Below are 20,914 nucleotides of genomic sequence, written 5' to 3'. Positions count from 1 at the left end.
ACAGCAAAAAAAACTACGAAAAATCAATCAGACATTGAAATAATTAGGTAATTATCTCTTTGTGGCAACTCTGGCCTGACAGCCGGCGAGCAACAGACCGCCTGGGACGCACGCTGAGTCAGCACCTGTTTTTTTGCCAGACTTCCCCGCCCTATAGCAGGCAATATATGCCACTTATGATTTTTTTATTATTCTCCCATGATCAGTGAACACAAATTAATAGGTTTAGAAGAAATTTTTTTTTTTTTTTTTTTTTGGTACAGTATGCGCCTGTGAGTGACACGCTAAATAGCCAGGTGCCATACAAGGGTAAAAGGTAAACATTTATAAAATTTTAGTAAATAAAATAAATAATAATGAATAGCCACTGTGGACCACTAAATCTGCAGTTAAGTAAATTTTTTCATTAGTGCATTTGGTAACGTTTGACAATTTTACTCATGTATCATTTCCTGGTGCAAGCACAGCAAGGGAGCCGGTCGGCCGAGCGGACAGCACGCTGGACTTGTGATCCTGTGGTCCTGGGTTCGATCCCAGGCGCCGGCGAGAAACAATGGGCAGAGTTTCTTTCACCCTATGCCCCTGTTACCTAGCAGTAAAATAGGTACCTGGGTGTCAGTCAGCTGTCACGGGCTGCTTCCTGGGGGTGGAGGCCTGGTCGAGGACCGGGCCGCAGGGACACTAAAGCCCCGAAATCATCTCAAGATAACCTCAAGATAACCTCCTTTCTTTATAATTGTCACTTTTTCCTTTGTTCTGAATCACAATGATTATCCAAAAACACCCAAATAAAATATTAATTTATATAACTGATTTCTTCTTTAACCAGCAAAAATGTGAAAATATAATGTGGTCCTTGTACTGAAAAGTTTGGAGACCCCTGGTATAGATGAAATACGAGAGATCCCTCCATTTCTATTAATAATAGGTGTTAAATATTTATCACAATGTGAAAATTAACCTTTTCTGTTCTCATTCCATTTATACAATACTTTGCTTTGTATCAACCGTACTATATCACACTGTATTTTGGTATTTACAAGCACTCTATAAATATCAAATACCAAAAAACCAGCACTGAATGTAATGAAATGCCATTTTCTGGGTGAGCCCCAGAGGCTCCCTGGAGCTATCAGGCTAATATGCAATTCATTAGACCAAGCCATTAGTCGTAGGCATTCAGCCTACCGAGCCAGAACCTGGCCTCCCCCCCCCCTCCTCAAGAGAGGCACAGGGAGCAATGGCCATGGAAAACCCCCCCCTGTAGTTGGGGTTTTTCCTTTGGTTTTCCATCCGTCCCAAGGAAACAAGCAAACGTCACTCCCCCCTCTCCGTGACCCAGCCATTCCAGTTCGGAGTCAAGTATCAAAACAACGTGAAAACTACCGACTGGAGGGAGGGAGGGTGCCAGGGAGCCTCCAGGGCTCACCCAGACAATGGCATTTCATTACATTCAACACTGGTTTTCTGTGGTGAGCTTCACAGAAACTTCACAGTGGGGAGCTTTCCTTCAGGGTAAGGACCAAGGAGCACGGATGGAACCAAAGTCAAAGTGATGAAAGCCCCCAAGTCCGGGTCCCTATAATCAAAATGGGGCAGCCTTGGGGCATCCAGGTGGGCAATCAACTTAGGACGTTGCAGCAACCTAAACCTAGCATGAAACGCAGATGCCACCTGTACCCTAATATCAATGTCATCAGAATGGGTAAATTGGAGAACAAGCAAGGAGTGCGACTCGCAGGACTCTGGGTCAAAGGTGTCGGTGACCCAACAGCCAGCAAGATAGAGGAAAAAGCAGTGACTGTCATCCTGAGACAATGGCACACAGCAACCTTCAAACTCGCACGCAGACGAACTGTAATGGCCGGGTTGCAGACGCCTGTGGCTTCCCCTCCCGGGGTGGAGGGAGGGGCCTGTTTGGACGAGTGGCACGGGGGTGGGAAGTGACATTTGCTTGTTTCCTTGGGATTGGAGGGAGTTCTGCCTCTATTCGGTTGCAATTTTCTTACCATGTGGGGTCTGTTTTGTTATGCCTACCTTTCTGGGTGCCTAACCACCAGCTGATGGCAGATAAGGAAAACCCCTAACCACAGGAGGGGGGGTTCCAGGGTCATTGCTCCCTGTGCCTCTCTGAGGGGGTCAGGTTCTCGTGGGCCCCATTAGGGGACCTCGAGCAAGAATGCTTATGACTAATGCCCTGGTCTAATGAATTGCATATTAACCCAATAGTTCCAGGGAGCCAAAGGGGTTCCCCACAGGAAAGCAGCACAAACTGGATTCAGATTAAGCTCTGCATAAATCAGCCTGCTGTATAAATGCAGTAAAATCTTAATATACCAAAATAAATAAAAATAGAGGCAAGGATGATCCTGCCTAGCAGCTGAATATATTACAAGTACAAACTTAAGGCAATCCACAAAAATATAGCTTAAACATAGAACGTAATACTGAATACACACATACAACACGATGTATGCACAAACACAACATGATGAATGTACTCACATAGCATAAATATATATTCCTCCAAAAGTGAAGTCTTGAAGACTAAAAAACAAAAAACACAAAGAAACCAAACAATCCATTATGGTTATTTCTTCGATTCCTAAGAAATTACTTGTACTTGCTTGTGCCTTGTTAAGAGTAATTGTCATGAGTATTCTGTTGTTTACTGGATCATTAAATAACTTTGCATATGCACCACTGACATAACTAATGCACTAAATTACCACTAACTCCAATTATGTCACTTTTAATAGTCCACATGCATTCTTGTTTATAATATGAATGCACAACAATTTAATTTACTCTACATTAAAATTTCATAATACATTTGATTTTCCTCATTAAATGTTAAAGAACAAACTTTGCCAATTGAAGGCACAGTTAGGAGACAGCTCATCCCCATATTTTAATGATTATACAAAAATAATAGCAATTAATGTGCTCCATTACTACAAACAATTACAGTAAAGTGAAGCAGAATTCTTTAGAAAATGGTCTTTGATAACCATTCTGTACTAAACAAAAGTTTATACACTACAGGTAACCTACAAAATCTGGATTGTATTGTCTTTGATATGATCCAGATTTGCACTTAATCTGGATATCCAGTATTTAGCCCCTTCTGGGCTACTTATCAATATATTTAAAAAAAATTTTTTATAGCAAGTGATACACTAAATGTTTATGCACATTTAGACAATATATAAATAATGATTAGTGTGCCACTTAATAATAATAATGCACAAAAAAATATAAAAATGGTTTGTTCACTGTTCAGCTGTACAGGTCTCTGGTCTTCTGTATCCAAGCATGAAGACCTCACTTTCAAAAGAACATAGCTACTTTGGTGAACAGAGACAAAATTCACATCAGAACCAAGTCAACTCTCATCTCAGAAACAACTGAGGGCTTTACCCGTCATTTACCTGTCGATGATTCCAAGGATCAACATCTCCGCGACCCAGTCTTGGACCAGGTCTTCTGGTTGGTTTTCTGATCAACGAGGCTGTTTGTTTCAGCTGCAGGATTACTAACCAAACATGACAGGATTGATCTTATCGAGATCTTTAAAATACTTAAAAAATTTGAAGATATTAGTCCAGACCACTTCTTTAAAATATCAAAGTAATGCATACAAGGGGACAACAGCTTTAAGCTCAATAAGCCACAATGTAGGAGAGAAAACAGATGCTTTTTTACCCATTGGATAAAAATCCATGGAACTGTCTACCCCACCTAGGCCATAAATGCCAAGACATTACTTCAGTGTATAGTTTAGTATGAAAAAATCTTCAGGAATATTGGGGGAACCTTTGACAAGCCACCAGCTTCCTGTCCCCATCGAGGATACTAAAGATATAGCCGCTCAGGTAAATTTAGGTAACTTCTGCAATTACCCTGAACTTGCCTCAAAATCCTCAGTGTTCATGGCTAATGCCATTCTCTCAGCTACTGAGCTAATTGTTTACCCCAGCCTATAGTGCTGTAGTGCCACTGGAAGCAGTAGCATCTAAATCCTCATGCTTACAAGGTTTCAATGTTTATATGCAACTTCTTTTTACCACCACTGCTCTTTATTTTATTCACAAACTACATGTTCTGCTTCCTATGCTTTTTTATGTCAGAAACAGAATTAGTACCAATGCTACGCTCCTTTGCCAGCAGCTTTACTCCCTAGCCATGATCTTGTAAAGTATTTCTAATAGTTAGGCCTTATTATCCATGAAAAGGAAGTTCCTCTCACCTTTGATGTACCCACATTACTCTTACAGCACAACATGGATTCAATAATGATATATTTGAATAAAAGTCAGTGAAAATGATTCAATGGCAAGAGGTTGGATCACACTTATACAAGAAAAACACAAACTTTTGAGCAACCTATAGTGCAATACAGGCAGGCCTCACTTAAGAACCAAGATGCGTTCTCCAGAAGGTGGTGATAATCAATAATTCTGTCAAGTAAAATAATTTTCCATTGACTAGTGGTACAAGCTGATAAAACATTCCAGACCAAAGCTACATATACAGAAAGGCTTGACAATGTCTTGCTAAATATAGGCTGTCAGGCTAGACACACACACACACACACACACGTGTGTGTTTGTTACCTGTTGAGAGGCGGGACCAAAGAGCCAGAGCTCAACCCCCGCAAACACAACTAGGCGAGTACACACACACACATTGCTAAGCTAGATAAACAGGCTAGCCAGATACTTCAACATCCTGTTCAATTACCCTCTCCACTCAGCCTAAAATGGCTACAAAACCCATTACTTTCTTGAAAATATTGAAATGAAGAAATAAAGGCTTATACTGTACTGTGTACAGTGTATCCATTTGTAATTTATCACACAAGTACGCACCTCACACCCTCCTTCCATCACCAATCCTTCTCCACCTAGGATGAACAACATCCTGTTCCAATTGTGTGTGACTGAGTGGGTCATTGAGGATGTGAGAGCACCAACACACTCAACAAATTACAGTCATCCTGTAATTTGATGTAACACCACTAATGCATCAACTCACATGTAACACCCACACATTGACACCCATTTATGTAAATGGATTTTTTTTAGTAAACCTTAGAGCAAATATTTGTAGAATAAGTATTTGTTAAATGAGGTTCACCTGTACAAGCTTAGTAAAATATTTCTAAAATATAATTGTATTATTTTGAATCCTATTACAAATAAAAAAATCAGCACTGAATGTAATGAAACGCCATTTTCTGGTTGGGCCCCGGAGGCTTCCTGGAGCTATCGGGCTAATATGTGATATTAGACTGGGGCATTAACTATGGAGTTCGACATACCAGGGACCACGAGCCAGAACCTGGTCCCTTCAGAGATATTTCATGTAGCAATGGCCCTGGAAACACCCCCCCCCCTGTGGTTGGGGGTTTTCCTAATCTGCCGTCGACAAGGGTTAGGCACCCAGAAAGGTAGGCATAACAAAACAAACCCCACATGGTAACAAACTAATAACGAAAACCAAACAGAGGCTGAACTCCCTTCAAACTCAAGAAAGAAGCAAAAGTTACACTCCACCTCCGCGCCGTTTATCCACACAGCCCTCCCCTCCCCGTGAAAACGTGAAAAACCGCTGACCGGAGGAAGGGAAGGTTATCAGGGAGTCGCCAGAGCTAACCCAGAAAATGGCATTTCATTACATTCAATGCTGGTTTTCTGTGAGGAGCCCCTGGAGCTTCATAACCAAAGAGAAGGAAAAGAGAAACTTGCCCGGGAGACGGCCATCACAAACTCCTCAACACAAAGTCGAGAAAACTGGCTGCAACCTGCTACCAAAGTAACACAGGGACGCCCAGAAGCAGGGACGTTAGCCAAATAACGGGCGGCCAGGACCCTGTTCGACTTCCAAAAACCCCGTGCCCGAATATCAGCCCAAGACATGTTGCCAAACACGGCAGCCAATGCAGCAAATTTCCTATCATCGTGGGCACGAGGATAGACCACAGGCTGGCTAGATTTAATAACCCTAAGGACAACCTGGGAGACCCGAGACCTGGAACAGGGAACAAGGGGAAACCGGGTCAACCCAAAGCGCATCCCCAACTACCGAAGCCGAAGCTCGCAGATAACTGCGAGCCACTGAGCCACTGTCAAATGACAATTCACCAGGAACCCAAACCTGGTGAGCTGGAAAAGAACCACACCCCTGGCAAGCAGACAAGCGGACCGACTGGGAGCCCACACCAGCCAGTCGTCGTGGTAGGTCAGGACCCAAACCCCAACAAGAACAGACGGGTCACCACGACCCAGGTAAGAAGTGTGAATACACCAGGTGCGAGATTCAAGCTAAAAGAAAGAAAATGGGAGTGGTAAGCCTGATGCCCTACCACGAAACCTAACCAGTCCCTGAACCCCGGATGAAAAGGAACGTGCCAAGACCCGTCCTTGAGGTTCAGGGACACCATCCACGAACCTGGCTCCAACTGAAGCCGGACCTGAGACAGTAGTCATCCGAAAAGAAGGGCAAGGAATCCAGGGGTTCAGAAAGTACAAATCCAGAACGAACCGCAGATCCGCATAGTCCCGTTTCGATACTGGAAACAAATGGGAAACCCACTTGAGGAACGCGGTTGTTTCGACCACACCCAAGCGCACCCACTCCAAGATGACCCAACGAAGCGCAGGGAAAGAAGCCTGCCCCGTGAGCCCCGAATCCCATGGAGGAGGAGGAGGAGGAGCCGCCCAACGCTGCCACTCACAACAATAACACAGCAGAGGTCCCTCACGAAGGCAAAACACAGCAAAGGAAATCGTGGCCACAAAGGGGTCAGCCCCCTGGACAACATTAGCTGACAAACTGGAAGTCGGAGTAGCCAGCATGGGGGTCTGAGGCTCACCCCCCCTCCCGTCTTGGGAAGGGGAGGGCTGCACGGACAAACGGTGCGGCAGTGGAGTGTGACATTTGCTTGTTTCCTTGGGATTGAAGGGAGTTCTGCCTCTCTGTTCGGTTTTCGTTGTTAGTTTCTTACCGTGTGGGGTGTAATTTGTTATGCCTACCTTTCTGGGTGCCTAACCCTAGTCAGTGACATAAGGAAAATCCCCCAACCACAGGGAGGTTTTCCAGAGCCATTGCTCCCTGAAACCTCTCTGAAAGGGCCAGGTTCTGGCTCGTAGTCCCTGGTAGGTTAAACTACATAGCTAATGCCCCAGTCTTATAATATCCCACATTAGCCTGATAGCTCGAGGGAGCCGTAAGGGTTCCCCCACAAAAAATACATGATTTGTCAAAAATAAGAAAACAAAATGCAATTTTATGGAAATTACTTTACATGATGAAGGAAACGACTCATTTGACTCATACCTGTACTGTACTTCATTGCAATGTCTCCGAAATGTTAAAAATCCTGGTTTCAGATGGAAAACCCAGTGGGCAAACATGATTCATTGTTTAGAAGGATATGTTACAGGAAGGTCCAGATTTGGGAGGGTGAACTGTATATAAAAAATCAGAAATTAAATTTAATCAAAACAAGAGTTTGAATGATTTATATTTCCTGGCCATGGTGAATTTCCAATTGCATGTCACTTCTTAGTTATAAACTCTATTTACAGCATTTTTCTGCAACAAAATGGTAATTGTTTTTGATGTTCAACTACAGTTTACATTGGGTCTTCCAACTTCTATTCTAATACAAAAAAATACAATAGAAAAAAGTACACCAGTCTAACAACAACATCAATGACACTACTGTATAGTAAAGTATTCAAGAAATAAAATTTTGCATTTCAGAAACCTGGCTAGTTGTAGTCTTAAAAACATTAATCCTATCTCATCATCTTTGCAGATAATATATTTGCACTATATTATAAGACTTCTTTCTTACAGAGTGGTCTGTCATTTGAAGGCTGGAAACATTTGCAATTGCAACATCCATACTAGTTAGATAGGTTTCCACATACCCTTACAAAATACATGAAAAAAATGTTTATAGAAACACATTTTTCACAATTTCTTGGGCATGTTTTGTCACACATTAGTATCCTATCCAAGAAAAGCAACAGGTCAATTGTCCACATCAATTAAATCTAGTGTGGATATAAGACAGAAAAAGACTTCAACATGAATCAGATGTGCAGCAAATGTCATATTATATATCAATAAATATCAATAAAGTAAAAAAAATTATTTAAATGTAAGAGGCATATACAGTATGAAAACCAGCGGCTACTTTAAATATTAGTCCCACCACAATAGTTATGTTCATGTTGAGGCTGAAAAAAAACTTTCAGGTATTATCATAAACATTTTATCTTCCTCTTTGGACACAACTGTCTCAATCTTTTAATTCCCATTAAACATTTAATAAATTATTAGGACCACTTGAACCAAGAAGAAAGATAGCCTGGCTTATCTGGTGAGACAGGAGAACTGGATTTAGATCCCAGGGAAGGTGATGAATTTTCTTTCTTTAGATTCTTTTTGCTTTTGCATCTGTAATGAGCTTCCCCTTCCTTTTCTTCCTCCTCGACCTCTTCCTTCAGGTTAACAGGTTTTGTCTCATCTATACCTGCAGTCTAATGAATTAAAACAATTGGAGAAGGATTCAGATATCAGACCAACAAGCCATTCTCAGAATTCTAGACTTACTAATGTAGATGTAATTTAAAAATGGATGAATAAATTGTATTCAATACTGTATAACATAGATACACATATAAATTTAAAATCAGATTTTAAAAGCAGAAGACAAAAATAAAATTTCTCACCTGTTGAGCAGAGCGAATTTTTTCATTAGTTTCCTTTTGCATTCCACACTCATAATCTCTGACGTCTTCGATGGTCATGCCATACCAGTCATCTATCCAAACAAAAGCCTGTCTGTGGCCTACAAGTAGAATGTTCCGAATGGCCTGAAATTGATATTAGGTTACAATACATCCACTGTTAAAGACACAATGATAACTATATAACAACATTAAGAAGTAGTTGAGGCACCAAGTTTTAGGGCCATTTATCATGAACTGACCAACATCTCTTAATGCAGCCAAAGGAATGATCTCGCTATATAAACTTAGATGCTAAAGAAAATATATACAGTATTACTATACTGTGTCGTGGTAACCATTGAAATCCCATTGTAGGTTATCAAATATAATAAAACTGCATATTAATGAACAATTAATATGCAGTTTAGATATGACAGGAAAGATAACTCCTGTCATGCAGGGGCAGTATTCACAGGGCACTTAGGGAAGAAAGCACCAAAGCGCATGCAGCCCCGGTACTGATGAGGAACACCCGGCCACCGCACAACACAAGAACACAGCAGTGAGCGCCACGAAGGCAAACACCGCTTAGGAAACTGAGGCCAGAGAAGAGTCTGTCCCAGTTGACATTAGCTTACAAACTAAAGTGTTAGGCAGCCAGCGAGGTGAGGTCCTGGGCCCCCCTGGGGAGGGGAAGGCTGCGCGGATGAGCGGCGCGGCAGTAAAGTGTGATGTTTGCTTGTTTTCTTGGGATTCTAGGGAGTTTCTACCTCTCTGTTCGTTTTTTGGTTTTAGTTTCTTACCATGTGGGGTTTGTTTTGTTATGCCTACCTTTCTGGGTGCCTAACCCTGGTCGATGGCAGATAAGGGAAAACCCACAACCACAAGAGGGTTTTCCAGGGCCATTGCTCCCTGAAACCTCTCTGAAGGGGCCAGGTTCTGGTGCTGGTCCCTGGTAGGTCTGAACTCCATAGCTAATGTCCCAGTCTAATATTACATACATTAGCCTGATAAGCTCCAAGGAACCGTAGGGGCTCCCCTCAGAAAACCGCAAAATCGCATCCAGCAAGAGTGGTGCGAATAGCTTCAATAGCACAAACGACGCACGCACCTCCTAGGGTAACGCACCAGACCCAGACCCAAGTGCCTCCACATCCACCTGAAGCCAGTCTGAGGACAGCTCGAGGAGGGAGAAGAAACGCTGGGCCGAAGCCAACAGGCCCTACATGAGCAAATCCTCCGCGACCAATGCAGCCAAAAGGGAAGGAACCTGCACATGAAGCTGCATCATACCAACATCCAGCGAAAAGGCAGGGGCGAACAAGCATGGAATGAGATGCTCAAACTCGCCCCCAAGGGAACCTGCAACGCTGTCTGAGCTTCTCGCCTCTCAAGCGTGCGGAAACAGAACGCATGCCATGACTCTAAAGATAATAGAGGTCAGTCTGCAGACTAGGGTGACTCTGGAACTTCTTAAAGAACCCAGTAATGACACAAAGATCCATACATGAAGGAACGCGGAACCATCACGAAAGCATAATCTGTGTCGCACAAGAGGTAAGCCTAGAGGTAAGTATTCCCCTCACCACATGGGACAGAAATTAGGAGGCCGAAAACCTCAGGAAGGATGGAACTAAAGAACCATTGGGGGTCACGGAACCGAACCCAGGGAGGGGTAGATGCCAATCCAATTCGTACGAGGAGGGAGCAAAAGAGAACCCCACTCCTCGTAACACCAAGCCCTGCCCCATAGGTACAAAAACCCAGGCAGGGACCAACGAGGCCCAAGGCCCCCAAGGCAACCTTTCCCCCACCCCGGAACCTCACCCTGAGGACCCGAGGCCAAGTCGGCCTCCAAACCCTCCTGCCTCTAAAGAAAAGGCAGGAGCTGCCGAACAAGCAGGAACGAAGGGAAGGGGGGCCCCACTGGTCAGACCCAGAAGTACCGGCAGGAGGACCAGGCTTGAATACCTTCGCCACCACCCAGGAAGGAAACACCCCCGAGACTGCCCGAGTCTCAACACCAACAAGAACCCTGCCCCGACACAGAAACCCTCAGAAGTTTCAAAGCCGGAAGCAAGGGGTAAGGAACAGGATGCACAACAGAAGGGGAAGGTCAAGGAGAGGAGGACAGAACCAAAGTCGAAGTGACTCTCTTTCCCCAAATCCGGGTCACGAAAATCATAACGGGGCAGCCTCGGGAAAGCAACCAACCTATCGCGTTGCACCAAAGTAAACCTAGCATGCAATGCAGCTGCTGCCTGCACTCTCATATCATGACCAGTAGCTTGGGTGAAATGAAGCACGTACAAACAACAAACGTCGCATGACTCCGGGTCAAAAGAATCACCGACCCTACAGGCAGCATGGTGGAGGCACAACCGCTAATTGTCACCCTGAGACAAGGAGGACAGAGCAACTATAAACCTCGCACAAAAAGTGAGGGGACTCAAGGGTTGCAGCCATTGGACCACGGAGCCCCCACAGGGTTTCCCAGGGCCCTTAGCCTTGGTAACACACTAAGGGAAGCCCAGGCAGGGTACTGCAAACCAGCGCTGAAGACTACCAAGCAAACTTCTAAAAGCTGAACCCCCGGGATGTGTCTACTCATGGGGTCCTGCAGAGGGCACAACCAAGAACACACATGGATATATACCTTAAGTATAGATCGGAGGCAACCAACCAAAGGCAGAACCCCTCACCAGGCAGAAAACAAAAATACAAGAAAAACCCCGCAAGAGTAAACGAGTATGACATCACATGTCACCACGCTGCCGTCTGTGTAGCTCCCACCTCCCTGGGAGGGGGAAGGGGGAGCCCCAGACCCCTGTGCCGGCCATCCATACCCCAGTTCTGAGGCTGGATATAAAAAATACGCAAAAAAAAAAAAAAATGCTGACCGGTGGGAGGGTGGGTTGCTGGGGAGCCTCCGGGTCTCACCCAGAAAATGGCATTTCATTACATTCAACGTTGGTTTCCTGGGGGGGGGGGGGGGGGAACCCTGTTAGCTCCCCGGAGCTACCTATCCAAAAGACAAAAACAAGAAGGACCTAACCTGGGAGGCGGAAGTCGCACACTCCCCAACACGAAGTGGAGACAAAAGACTGCAACTGCTAACCCAAGGCCACACAGGCCCCACAAGGCCCAGGAACAGCAACAAAGGATCGCATAGCCAACCTACGAATGATGTGGGCACAGGGAGACAGCAGGCTGGCAGGACCGAACCACCTTGCGGATGATGCGAGAGAACCGCACCCTGGAACAGGGAAGAAGGGAAACCAGAACAGCCCAACGCGTGACCCCGGTCACAGCACGCAAAGAACGGGGAAACGCCGCAACTGAACACAACACATGATGCACTCAAGCCAGACCAACCAAGCATCAACAACCCAAGGACCCCTCCGGAAAGCAGCCATGTCAGTCTTCGCCAGAAAACAAAGAGACGGCTGCAAGCGAACAAACCTATCAGGAGAACCAAGAGTCGAAACCCTGGTGCTGGAGGAGAGCATGAAGCACCCCAATCCGACCCCCAGAGGCCAACGCCAACAAGAAAAGAGCCTCGGAAAACAAGCCAGAACCGAAGGGGCCACAACAAACCGAGGAGAAAACAGAGCATCCAATCCAAGAACCAGTACGGCTCAAGCGGCACAAGAGCAGGCCAGAGACAGCTCATGAATTGTTGTAGAGGAAACACCAAAACCGATGCAACTGCCAGCAACACGCGAGACAAGGTGACGGCCCTGAACCTCCACAAGAGGACGACAAAATCACGCCAACAAAATGCAGCAAACCTAGTAAGGGACAAAAAGAAAAAGGACCGCCAATAAAACCCCATACCGCCGCCGAGACGAAGCATGCAGGTGGGACACCATCAACAAAGCCACCTGATCACCAACAGATGGTGAGAGACTTGAGGCAGAACTGAACCAGCCCCGCCATGGACCTATCGAACATAGAAAGAGGCGGAGCCACGGGGAAAACCTAGGGTGCGAACACCGAGCAAGCAGAGCCGGAAACCCAAGCCAGCAAGGAACCAGATGGAACGAGTGTAATACAGAAAACTTCCCAATGCTAGCGAGCTCCCCAGGAGATCGAAAACACTGTGGTTCCGACGCGAGACTCGTGAGAAGTGACAATGCGAGATCATGAAAATGCCAACTGGCAGGGCAAACCAGAAAATCAGGAACCCAAACCTGGCAAGCCGGGAAAGAACAAACCCGAGCAAGCAGAAACGCTTCGTCCGGATGAACCCCCTGGGACCCCTGAAGGACCAACAAGTCCGACAACGGATGACAACCAGAAGCCGCCAGCAGAAAAAATGCCGAAACACAGATGCCAAAAACAGCAAGGACAAAATTGCGATGAAAAACGAAAAGTCTGGGCCCAGGCTGAGGCCAACGAGGAAGCGAGCACCGTGAACCGAAACACAAAGCGAAAAGCAGGGACACCGTAACCCACAGGAGCAGTGAACGCGGCCCCAGCAGGGAAGAACGACACATGCAATACAGAGGAAGGAATGAGAACAAACCAGGACGTGAACCACACAAAAACAAAAATGCACCACCCAACCAAAAAAAAAAAAAAAAAAAAAAAAAAAAAAAAGCCGGAGCCAGGGCCTAAAACCTCTCACCTCCCAGCCCAACAAAGAGAAACTGCAGGGGAGGAAAAGAAGAATGGAAGTTACAATCACCTGCATACAGGGCAACCCAGAAACAGTGCCACACAAGGAGAAGATGAAAACTCAGGACCTGAGCCGAACACAGGGGAGGTGCAAAAGCAGGGAGCTGAGCATGGACAAAATCCAACCTAGCATGAGTAGAGCCAAGAAACACAAAATAAAACACACAACAATGTGTAGAAGAGAAGGAGAAAAACGGAAAAATGCAAGAAAAAGACTAGAAAAAACAGGCCAAGCACTAGCAGCTAGGGGCAAGAGTGTAGAAGGAATATAAGGAACAAAGAAGACAGGCAGAAAGCGGGAACGAAGAGAGACATGACCTTCTACACATGACATGACCTACTGAAGTGCCTGGCTCAGCCAAGCACTGCACAACAGGCAAGGAATGAGTGTCCAAGATAAGACCATGAACGACGGGACCACGCCCCACCATGTAACAAATAACAGACAAACAAGGAAGGCCACAGGAAGAAGCACGCAATGGGCCAAACAAAATGCCACAACCAATCCTCAGCACAACCAAAACCCATGAACCAGCACCCGGCCGAAAGAGACGCCCGACCACATAAACTCACCTGCAGAACGTAGACACTTCTTGAGGTTGTCTTGAGGATATCTTGAGATGATTTCGGGGCTTTAGTGTCCCCGCAGCCCGGTCTTCGACCAGGCCTCCACCCCCCAGGAAGCAGCCCATGACAGCTAACACCAAGGTACCTATTTTACTGCTAGGTAACAGGGGCATAGGGTGAAAGAAACTTTGCCCATTGTTTCTTGCCGGCGCCTGGGATTGAACCCGGTACCACAGGATCACAAGTCCAGCGTGCTGTCTCCTCGGCCGACGGCTCCCTCACTAACGTGTCTCGACACATCGTAGCCGAGAATATTCCAGGAGCACCACTAGTGAAATATGGATGTATGCTGAGAAAAACTAGATGTCTTCCTCATATCGGTAATCCAGATCACCCCCAGTATCTACAGGGGCCCAAACAGAAGAGAGAAGAGGGGCGAGAGGCGAAGCACGAGAGAAAAGGACGTGGAACACCACACATGTACACCGTCCATAATAAAACAAACTCCCACTGTGCATGCGCAGGACGCATGAGGTCCGAACCAGACGACCAACCCAGCAGGGAGGGCGCCAACAAGGAGGATTTAAGGAATATTAGCAGTGACGAGACAGAGCGTGGAGAGATAAGCATAAGTACAAAAGAACGAGACAATACCGAAAACTAAGAAGCACAGAAGAGGACCAACGAATCCTAGAAAGGACTGGAGGTAAGCCTCACCAGAAGATGACAGAGGTTCCAATAATATGGAAAGAATCGAAGACCTTCCAGAACCTTCGAGATCCTACAGAAGCAAGCACAAAATCACGAAGGCTCATAAAGGCACAGTCGCACCCGAGACCAAAGCTCATGCAGAACCCCGATATGAGGGGGGACACGACCCCGAAATAACAAAGAAGTCCTGTCCCAGAGAAGAAGGGTGAGAAAACAGAGAAGAGTACCCATCAATAGGACGGAACCGTCAGACCCGAAGGGACAAGGAACCGAACCCGGGGAGGGGCCGAAAGGAAAAAAAACACTTCCCGTAACTGCAAGCCCCGCTCAGAGGGTAGAAAAACCCTAGCAGGGTCAAAATGGGGCCCAAAGCCCTCCAAGTCAGCCTCTCCCCAGCCCCAGGAACCTCCATGGCAGGCCCAGGGCAGAGCCGTCCCCCCAATGCCCCAGCCTCACAAGAAAAAGCTGGGGCAGCCGAATAAATACTAAGGAAGAGAGCCCACTGGCAAACTCATACAACACAGCTGGAGGAACAGGCTTGAATGCCTCCGTTGCTACCCCAGACAGGAAATCCCCGAGACCGCCCCAAGTCTCACGACCATCGAATCCCCGCCCCTTCCCCAAACCCACAGATGATGAGGATCCGGATGCAGGGAGGATGGGGGGGGGGGGGGAACCAGACTAGACCACAACAGGGGAAAGATAAGGGGGCGCGGACAGAAACAAAACCGAAGCGACCAACACCACCAAGCCCAAAATGGGCTTGGGGGTGTTGGTCACAACAACCAAAATGGGGCAACCTCGGGGCTCCTGGGAAGCAAAGAACCTAGCACTTTGCAACCACCTGATCCCAATGTGCAATGCCCGTGCTGCCTGCACCCGCATAGTCAGCATAAGACTGGGTAACTGAGTCACAAACAAGCAACAAAAATTTGCAGGACTCCGGGTTGACAGTGCCACTGACCCAACAGGCAGCAGACAGAGGCAAAAACAGTGAGAGCCACCCTGAAACAAGGTGACAGAGCAACCCTGGAACTCGCACAAAGCGAAGGGGGGACTCAGGGGTCACATCCATCGGACCAACGCGCCCCCGTAGGGATTCCCAGTCCTGAGACGGAACTCATGCTCAGGGAAGCCCAGGCAGGGTACTGCTAACCGGCGCCCTAGTCTACCAAATATCTTTCTAAAAACTGAACCCCCCGGGACATGTACACTCACGGGGACCAAGCCGGGGGTACCACTGGAAGAGAAAAGAGTACCTGATACACAAGAGGCAACAACCAAGGCAGATCCCCCCCCCTCCCCACCAGGCAGGCAAACAAAAAGAAATAGAAAACCCCGCAAGAGCACAGCGTACCCAGGTGGAACAAAGCCAGCCGCTATGATTTGTGAAAACAAGCTGCACAGTACCCTGCGTCCCTTACCAGTGCAAACTGCCCCCTACCCTAAGGTGAACAAGGAAGACAGAACACCCTAGCACACAAAGGGCAGCCAAAAACCAAGCAGTAAACAGCCTAGCAGAGGCAGAACCCAAGGAACTTGTGGAAGGTGGCCCCAAGCCCTAAGGGCAGTACTTACTGAGCACCTAGGGAAGAGAGTCTTAGGCGCATGCTACCCGAGTACCAAAGAATAACTCCCAGCTCGCGCACAACCTAGAAGACAGTCACCACACACAAGGCACAGTGCTGAAACAACCACTGGAGCCAGAGCACACGACTTCTGCCTATAGCATCAGCCTCAGAACTGGGGTGTGGATGGCCGGCACAGGGGTCTAGGGCTCCCCCTTTACCCTCCCGGAGAGGGGGGGGGGGAGCTGTGCAGATGGCGGCGCAGCAACGTGTGACGTCATACACGTTTGCTCGTTTCTGTTTGGGGAGTTCTATCCACTTGTTCAGCTTTTTGTAGCAATTTTCACCAGAATAGGGGTTTAGTGGTGTATTAGTTGTGGTGTGGTAGTAGTGGTGTACTAGTTGAACAGTTTTGCGACGCCTACCTTTCTGGGTGCCTAACCCAGTCGATGGCAGACTTGGTTAGGCAGTCAGATCCTTCCAACCACATTGGGGTTTCTATAGGCTATTGCTCCTCGTGCCTCTGTGAGGGGGCCAAGTTCTGGCTCGTGGTCCCCGGTAGGCCCACAGAACTCCATACACATGACTGATGCCAAAGTCTGACATTAGCACATCAGCCTGGATAGCTCCAGAGCCGACAGGACTTTCCCCAGAAATAAGAAGTGTTACTGGTGTGCACCTAAAGTGCTAGGTTAACTGGAACCTCATGGTTGAAATTCATGTGCTGAGCACTGGTTATTAAAACAATGTGAAGGTAAAAGTGTAATCACAATTTAGTATAAATGCCTGTACAGTACATCACATTAATTGGACTAAAACAAATAAAAATTAAAAATCTAAAAATCATCCACTTACTCTGTGTGCAAAATCTTCAATTCTTGTTTGAAGCCCAAACACTTGAAATGAAACATCAACAAGTTTGTAAGAACACATGATGATGTCTGACCTTTCACGCCATCCATCTTTTAAAGGGCCACGGCCTGTTTTCATGGATTTGAAAGCAGAAGGATCCTGAAAATAACAAATATTATAATGCTGTTAGGCTATGGCTTTCATTATAAATGTATATTATTGGGACAATATTAGTGACATGTTTAAGTTCAGTTGGCCCGTATAGTGCAAATTTGGAAAATTAAAATCTGTACCCCTGTGCAAATGTGCTTAAAGGGGGCGTCAATTCCAAATTTGCTCAAAATATGCAATAAATGAAAACTCGTTCGAGTTCAATCAAACTTTTTTGACAAATTGTATATGAAAAGGGTTTCGTCTGGTCCAAGTCTCAGCATTGGACACTGAGCTAGTATGGTGAATGAAGACAGTAACATGTACCCACACAGAATCAGCAGATGCTATCTCCCTCCCACCATAAAGCACAGCACTAATTATCACAACAATTCTGCTATTAGCAGAAACCTGGTCATTTTTATCACAGTCAGGGGTCTTCTGTAATACTATCGTCGCTAAATAATACCAGTTACATATATTTTTTATATTTTTAGGAGATGCTGTGATCACAAACTGAACAGCAACGCTGTTAGTTCATGCTGCGAGCGCCAGCCTTGATTGCTCATTCAGTACTGATGCTCTTACACCTGGGAATGTTGCCAGAATTCACACCAGGAATTATACCTGAAATTTGCCCATGATTTTGTTTAAAAATGGCGTCTGTTTACAAGAGCCCTGAAGAAGCTGATGTGAAACCCGTGTAGCTGCGGGACTTTTAAAATCGTGAACGAGACCGCTCAATCATACATATATGTAGTGCGCCGTTTGGTGAAAATTCTTCCCTACATACATGTATGATTTGCACAGTTTAAGGGTTAAACTTATTGTATTTAAGGGTTAAACTTATTGTATCACAGTCACAACTGACTGGTTGTGACTGTGAAAACCTGATTGACTGTGAATGGCTGATTGACTGTGAATGCGTGACTGACAGTAAATGCATGACTCGACCGTAAATGTGTGACTGACCATAAATGCTTAGCCGGTTGCTACCACAACGTGACTGCATGACTGCCTTTGGTTATGACTGCCTGTGACTGGTCTTGACTGAATACTTGACTGACATATTGTGACTAGCTAACCGGTTCTAAGTGGCTGCCACATAACAGAGGCATTGAAATGTGTGAAAGGAAAATCTGGAACCAGTGATGCAGATATGAAAGCATTTAAGGCAAGCAGGGGATGGTCTCACCTCCTCTTCACCCTCCCCACACACCAATACCGCTTCTCCCTTCGTCCTCACCGTCTTCCATACGGCACCAAGAGTCCTCAGTAAAGGTAAAGTACTGTACAGTTAAATACTATATTCCCTTATTTTATTATGGCTTATATTTATACCTGATTGCTTTGTGAATGAAAAATACAATAGTATTCTGTATAAAATGTATTTTAAAATTAATATTTTTAGGTGTGTGGAACGGATTAATTTAATTTAGATAATTTCTTATGGGAAAATTCGTTTTGGGTTGCAAACTTTTGGTTTACGAGCCGTCTCTGGGAACGGATTAAATTCGAAAACCAAGGTACCATTGAATAATGATAGGTTTGCCTGTAAACAAATTGACAAGAAAATCAAACCACATTAGCTGTTTTGATATGCGATTTCAAAATACAGTGGTACCTCGAATAACGAATTTAATCCGTTCCGTGTTCGTCATGTGAAACGGACGTCATACAAAACAAATGTCCCCATTTACCCACTGTGATGCACTGTGTTTATTGTGAAATTCCTCCAGTGTGCATGACATCAAGTTTTCCCAAAAAATCATTTTTCTTTGTAAAATGATAATTTACCTTCCCTGAACATGTGTATGTAAAAATAATTACCAAATTCCACTTACTCTGGCTGCGAGGACGTGTACAAGGTGCGCTGTGAAGTCATCAGGGGTTGGTCGCCCGTGTGTGAAGCTCCCAGACATGGTCACACAGGCCATTCATGCACCGCGTGTTGCCACAAATATATTTTCAAATAATTGTTCTATGTATTTCCAATGCAGTTTTATTGGTTTCTTTTATCATATATGATGCATATTGGTGACCTTTACAATATGTGTACAGTAGAAAGTTCATAATGTTCCATGGAACTGTGATACATGTGTCAGTATTGTGTCCACAATAAATGTTTATTGTCACAATATTACGTGGTAAAAATTCACTAAAATTACAATATGTACAGTTTCACATACTATTTACACAGTAACACACTGTATTACACACTCAGTACTTTGGAGGTACGTAATGATCAACGAAGTAGTCCATGGTACACAGCACGGCTTTGCTCTCGTTACACCAGCTACAGATAGATTTTCGCTTCCTGTTTCATCGTTCTGTATGCTTGCAAATAACGCACTCGCGTGCACCCTTGGCTTTAGTACTTGTAGGTGGTATGTAGCAAAGCTTGTAAAGCATAAGGTAGTATTGAAACAATTATAGGAAAAGCTCAAATTGTAAGGTAGTCTTGAAAAGATCGCTTTGTAAGGTCCCACACAGGAAGAGATTCAGCTAGCCTCAAAGAGTGTCCGTCAATCAGGAAGAGATTCAGGTATTCTTGAAAATATCTATGGAAAACACCACCATGGAAGCCACTAACACTGTTCATCTATGCTACTTGTATCAGATGCATCATCACTGAACGCAGAAAACGATTCATCTATGTATCATCTATATAAATTGGAGATGGCAAGGGTGGGGCTCAGAGCTGCAACTGGATACTCTCGTTGTATCTGCTTGATACCCGCTTGATGGGGTTCTGGGAGTAGTTCTACTCTCCAAGCCCGGCTCGAGGCCAGGGTTGACTTGTAAGAGTTTGGTCCACCAGGCTGTTGCTTGGAGAGGACGACAATACAGTGTCGTCCTCATAGGTGCTGTATCACTTGCATCCAACCGGTGTGTTAAGTCCTTATTGGGCCTAGCTTCACCAATATTATGACCCTTATGTTCTTCAAACAATAAGGTCTGAATTTCACCGACTGAGCGCAATCTTTTAACACCATGTCGAACAGGTGTTTGGGAGCCAGAGGCACGTGTGCCACAAATGGTTGCTCAAACAGTACTAACCCAGCCAGCAGCCCTTGTCTTTCATATTTGTTATAGCAAAAAGGTTCGTTCAGTGTTTGTCAGGTAGGCTGCTCCATTATGACAATCTTTCTTTGTTTCAAATGTGTTCCATTTGTTTTGTATTTGTCACTTATGTCTCAATAATGGAGCAGCCTACCCAGCAAACACTGAATGAACCTTTATGGCATTTGTCCATTTTTCAAATTGTTGGAACAGTTTTTTATTTTTCGTTTCTTTTAGTTAAGAAACATGGAGCGGCCTACCTGTAGACCACCGAACGAACCTGTTTGACATTTGATCTGGTTTTCAAAATTCATTTTTTTTATTTACATTTTTTTTTTGTAAGAAACATGGAGCAGCCTACCTGCTAACCACCGAATGAACCTTTTGCTATAAGACAAATGAAAAATAAATATTTAATACATTTGAAGAAAGGAAAATGTCATAATGGTTTGTTCAGTGTATGAAAGGTAGGCTGCTCCATTATTGAGAGACAAATGACAAATACAAAAATGGAACACATTTGAAACAAAAAGATTGTTATAATGGAGTAGCCTACCTGCTGAACACCGAACGAAC

The 20,914-nt window shown here is 45.2% G+C and overlaps 1 protein-coding gene across 1 annotated transcript in view; it reads right to left on the bottom strand.

Annotated features, from left to right (window-relative positions):
* Positions 1-717: 717 nt before the first annotated feature.
* LOC123745465 (cytoplasmic phosphatidylinositol transfer protein 1) overlaps positions 718-20,914 on the bottom strand; it is a 47,089-nt gene continuing 26,892 nt past the window's right edge. Inside the window, exons 7-9 of the mRNA XM_045726043.2 lie at positions 17,129-17,284; positions 8,748-8,891; positions 718-8,555 (exon numbers count right to left, since the gene is read on the bottom strand). Coding sequence (XP_045581999.1) covers positions 8,352-8,555; positions 8,748-8,891; positions 17,129-17,284 — 504 coding nt within the window. The 3' untranslated portion in view covers positions 718-8,351. The remainder of the gene's footprint in view (positions 8,556-8,747; positions 8,892-17,128; positions 17,285-20,914) is intronic.

This window comes from Procambarus clarkii, chromosome 10 (genome assembly GCF_040958095.1).
Source record: "Procambarus clarkii isolate CNS0578487 chromosome 10, FALCON_Pclarkii_2.0, whole genome shotgun sequence".
NCBI classification, from domain to species: domain Eukaryota; kingdom Metazoa; phylum Arthropoda; class Malacostraca; order Decapoda; family Cambaridae; genus Procambarus; species Procambarus clarkii.
This window is presented reverse-complemented; position numbering and strand designations above follow the sequence as displayed.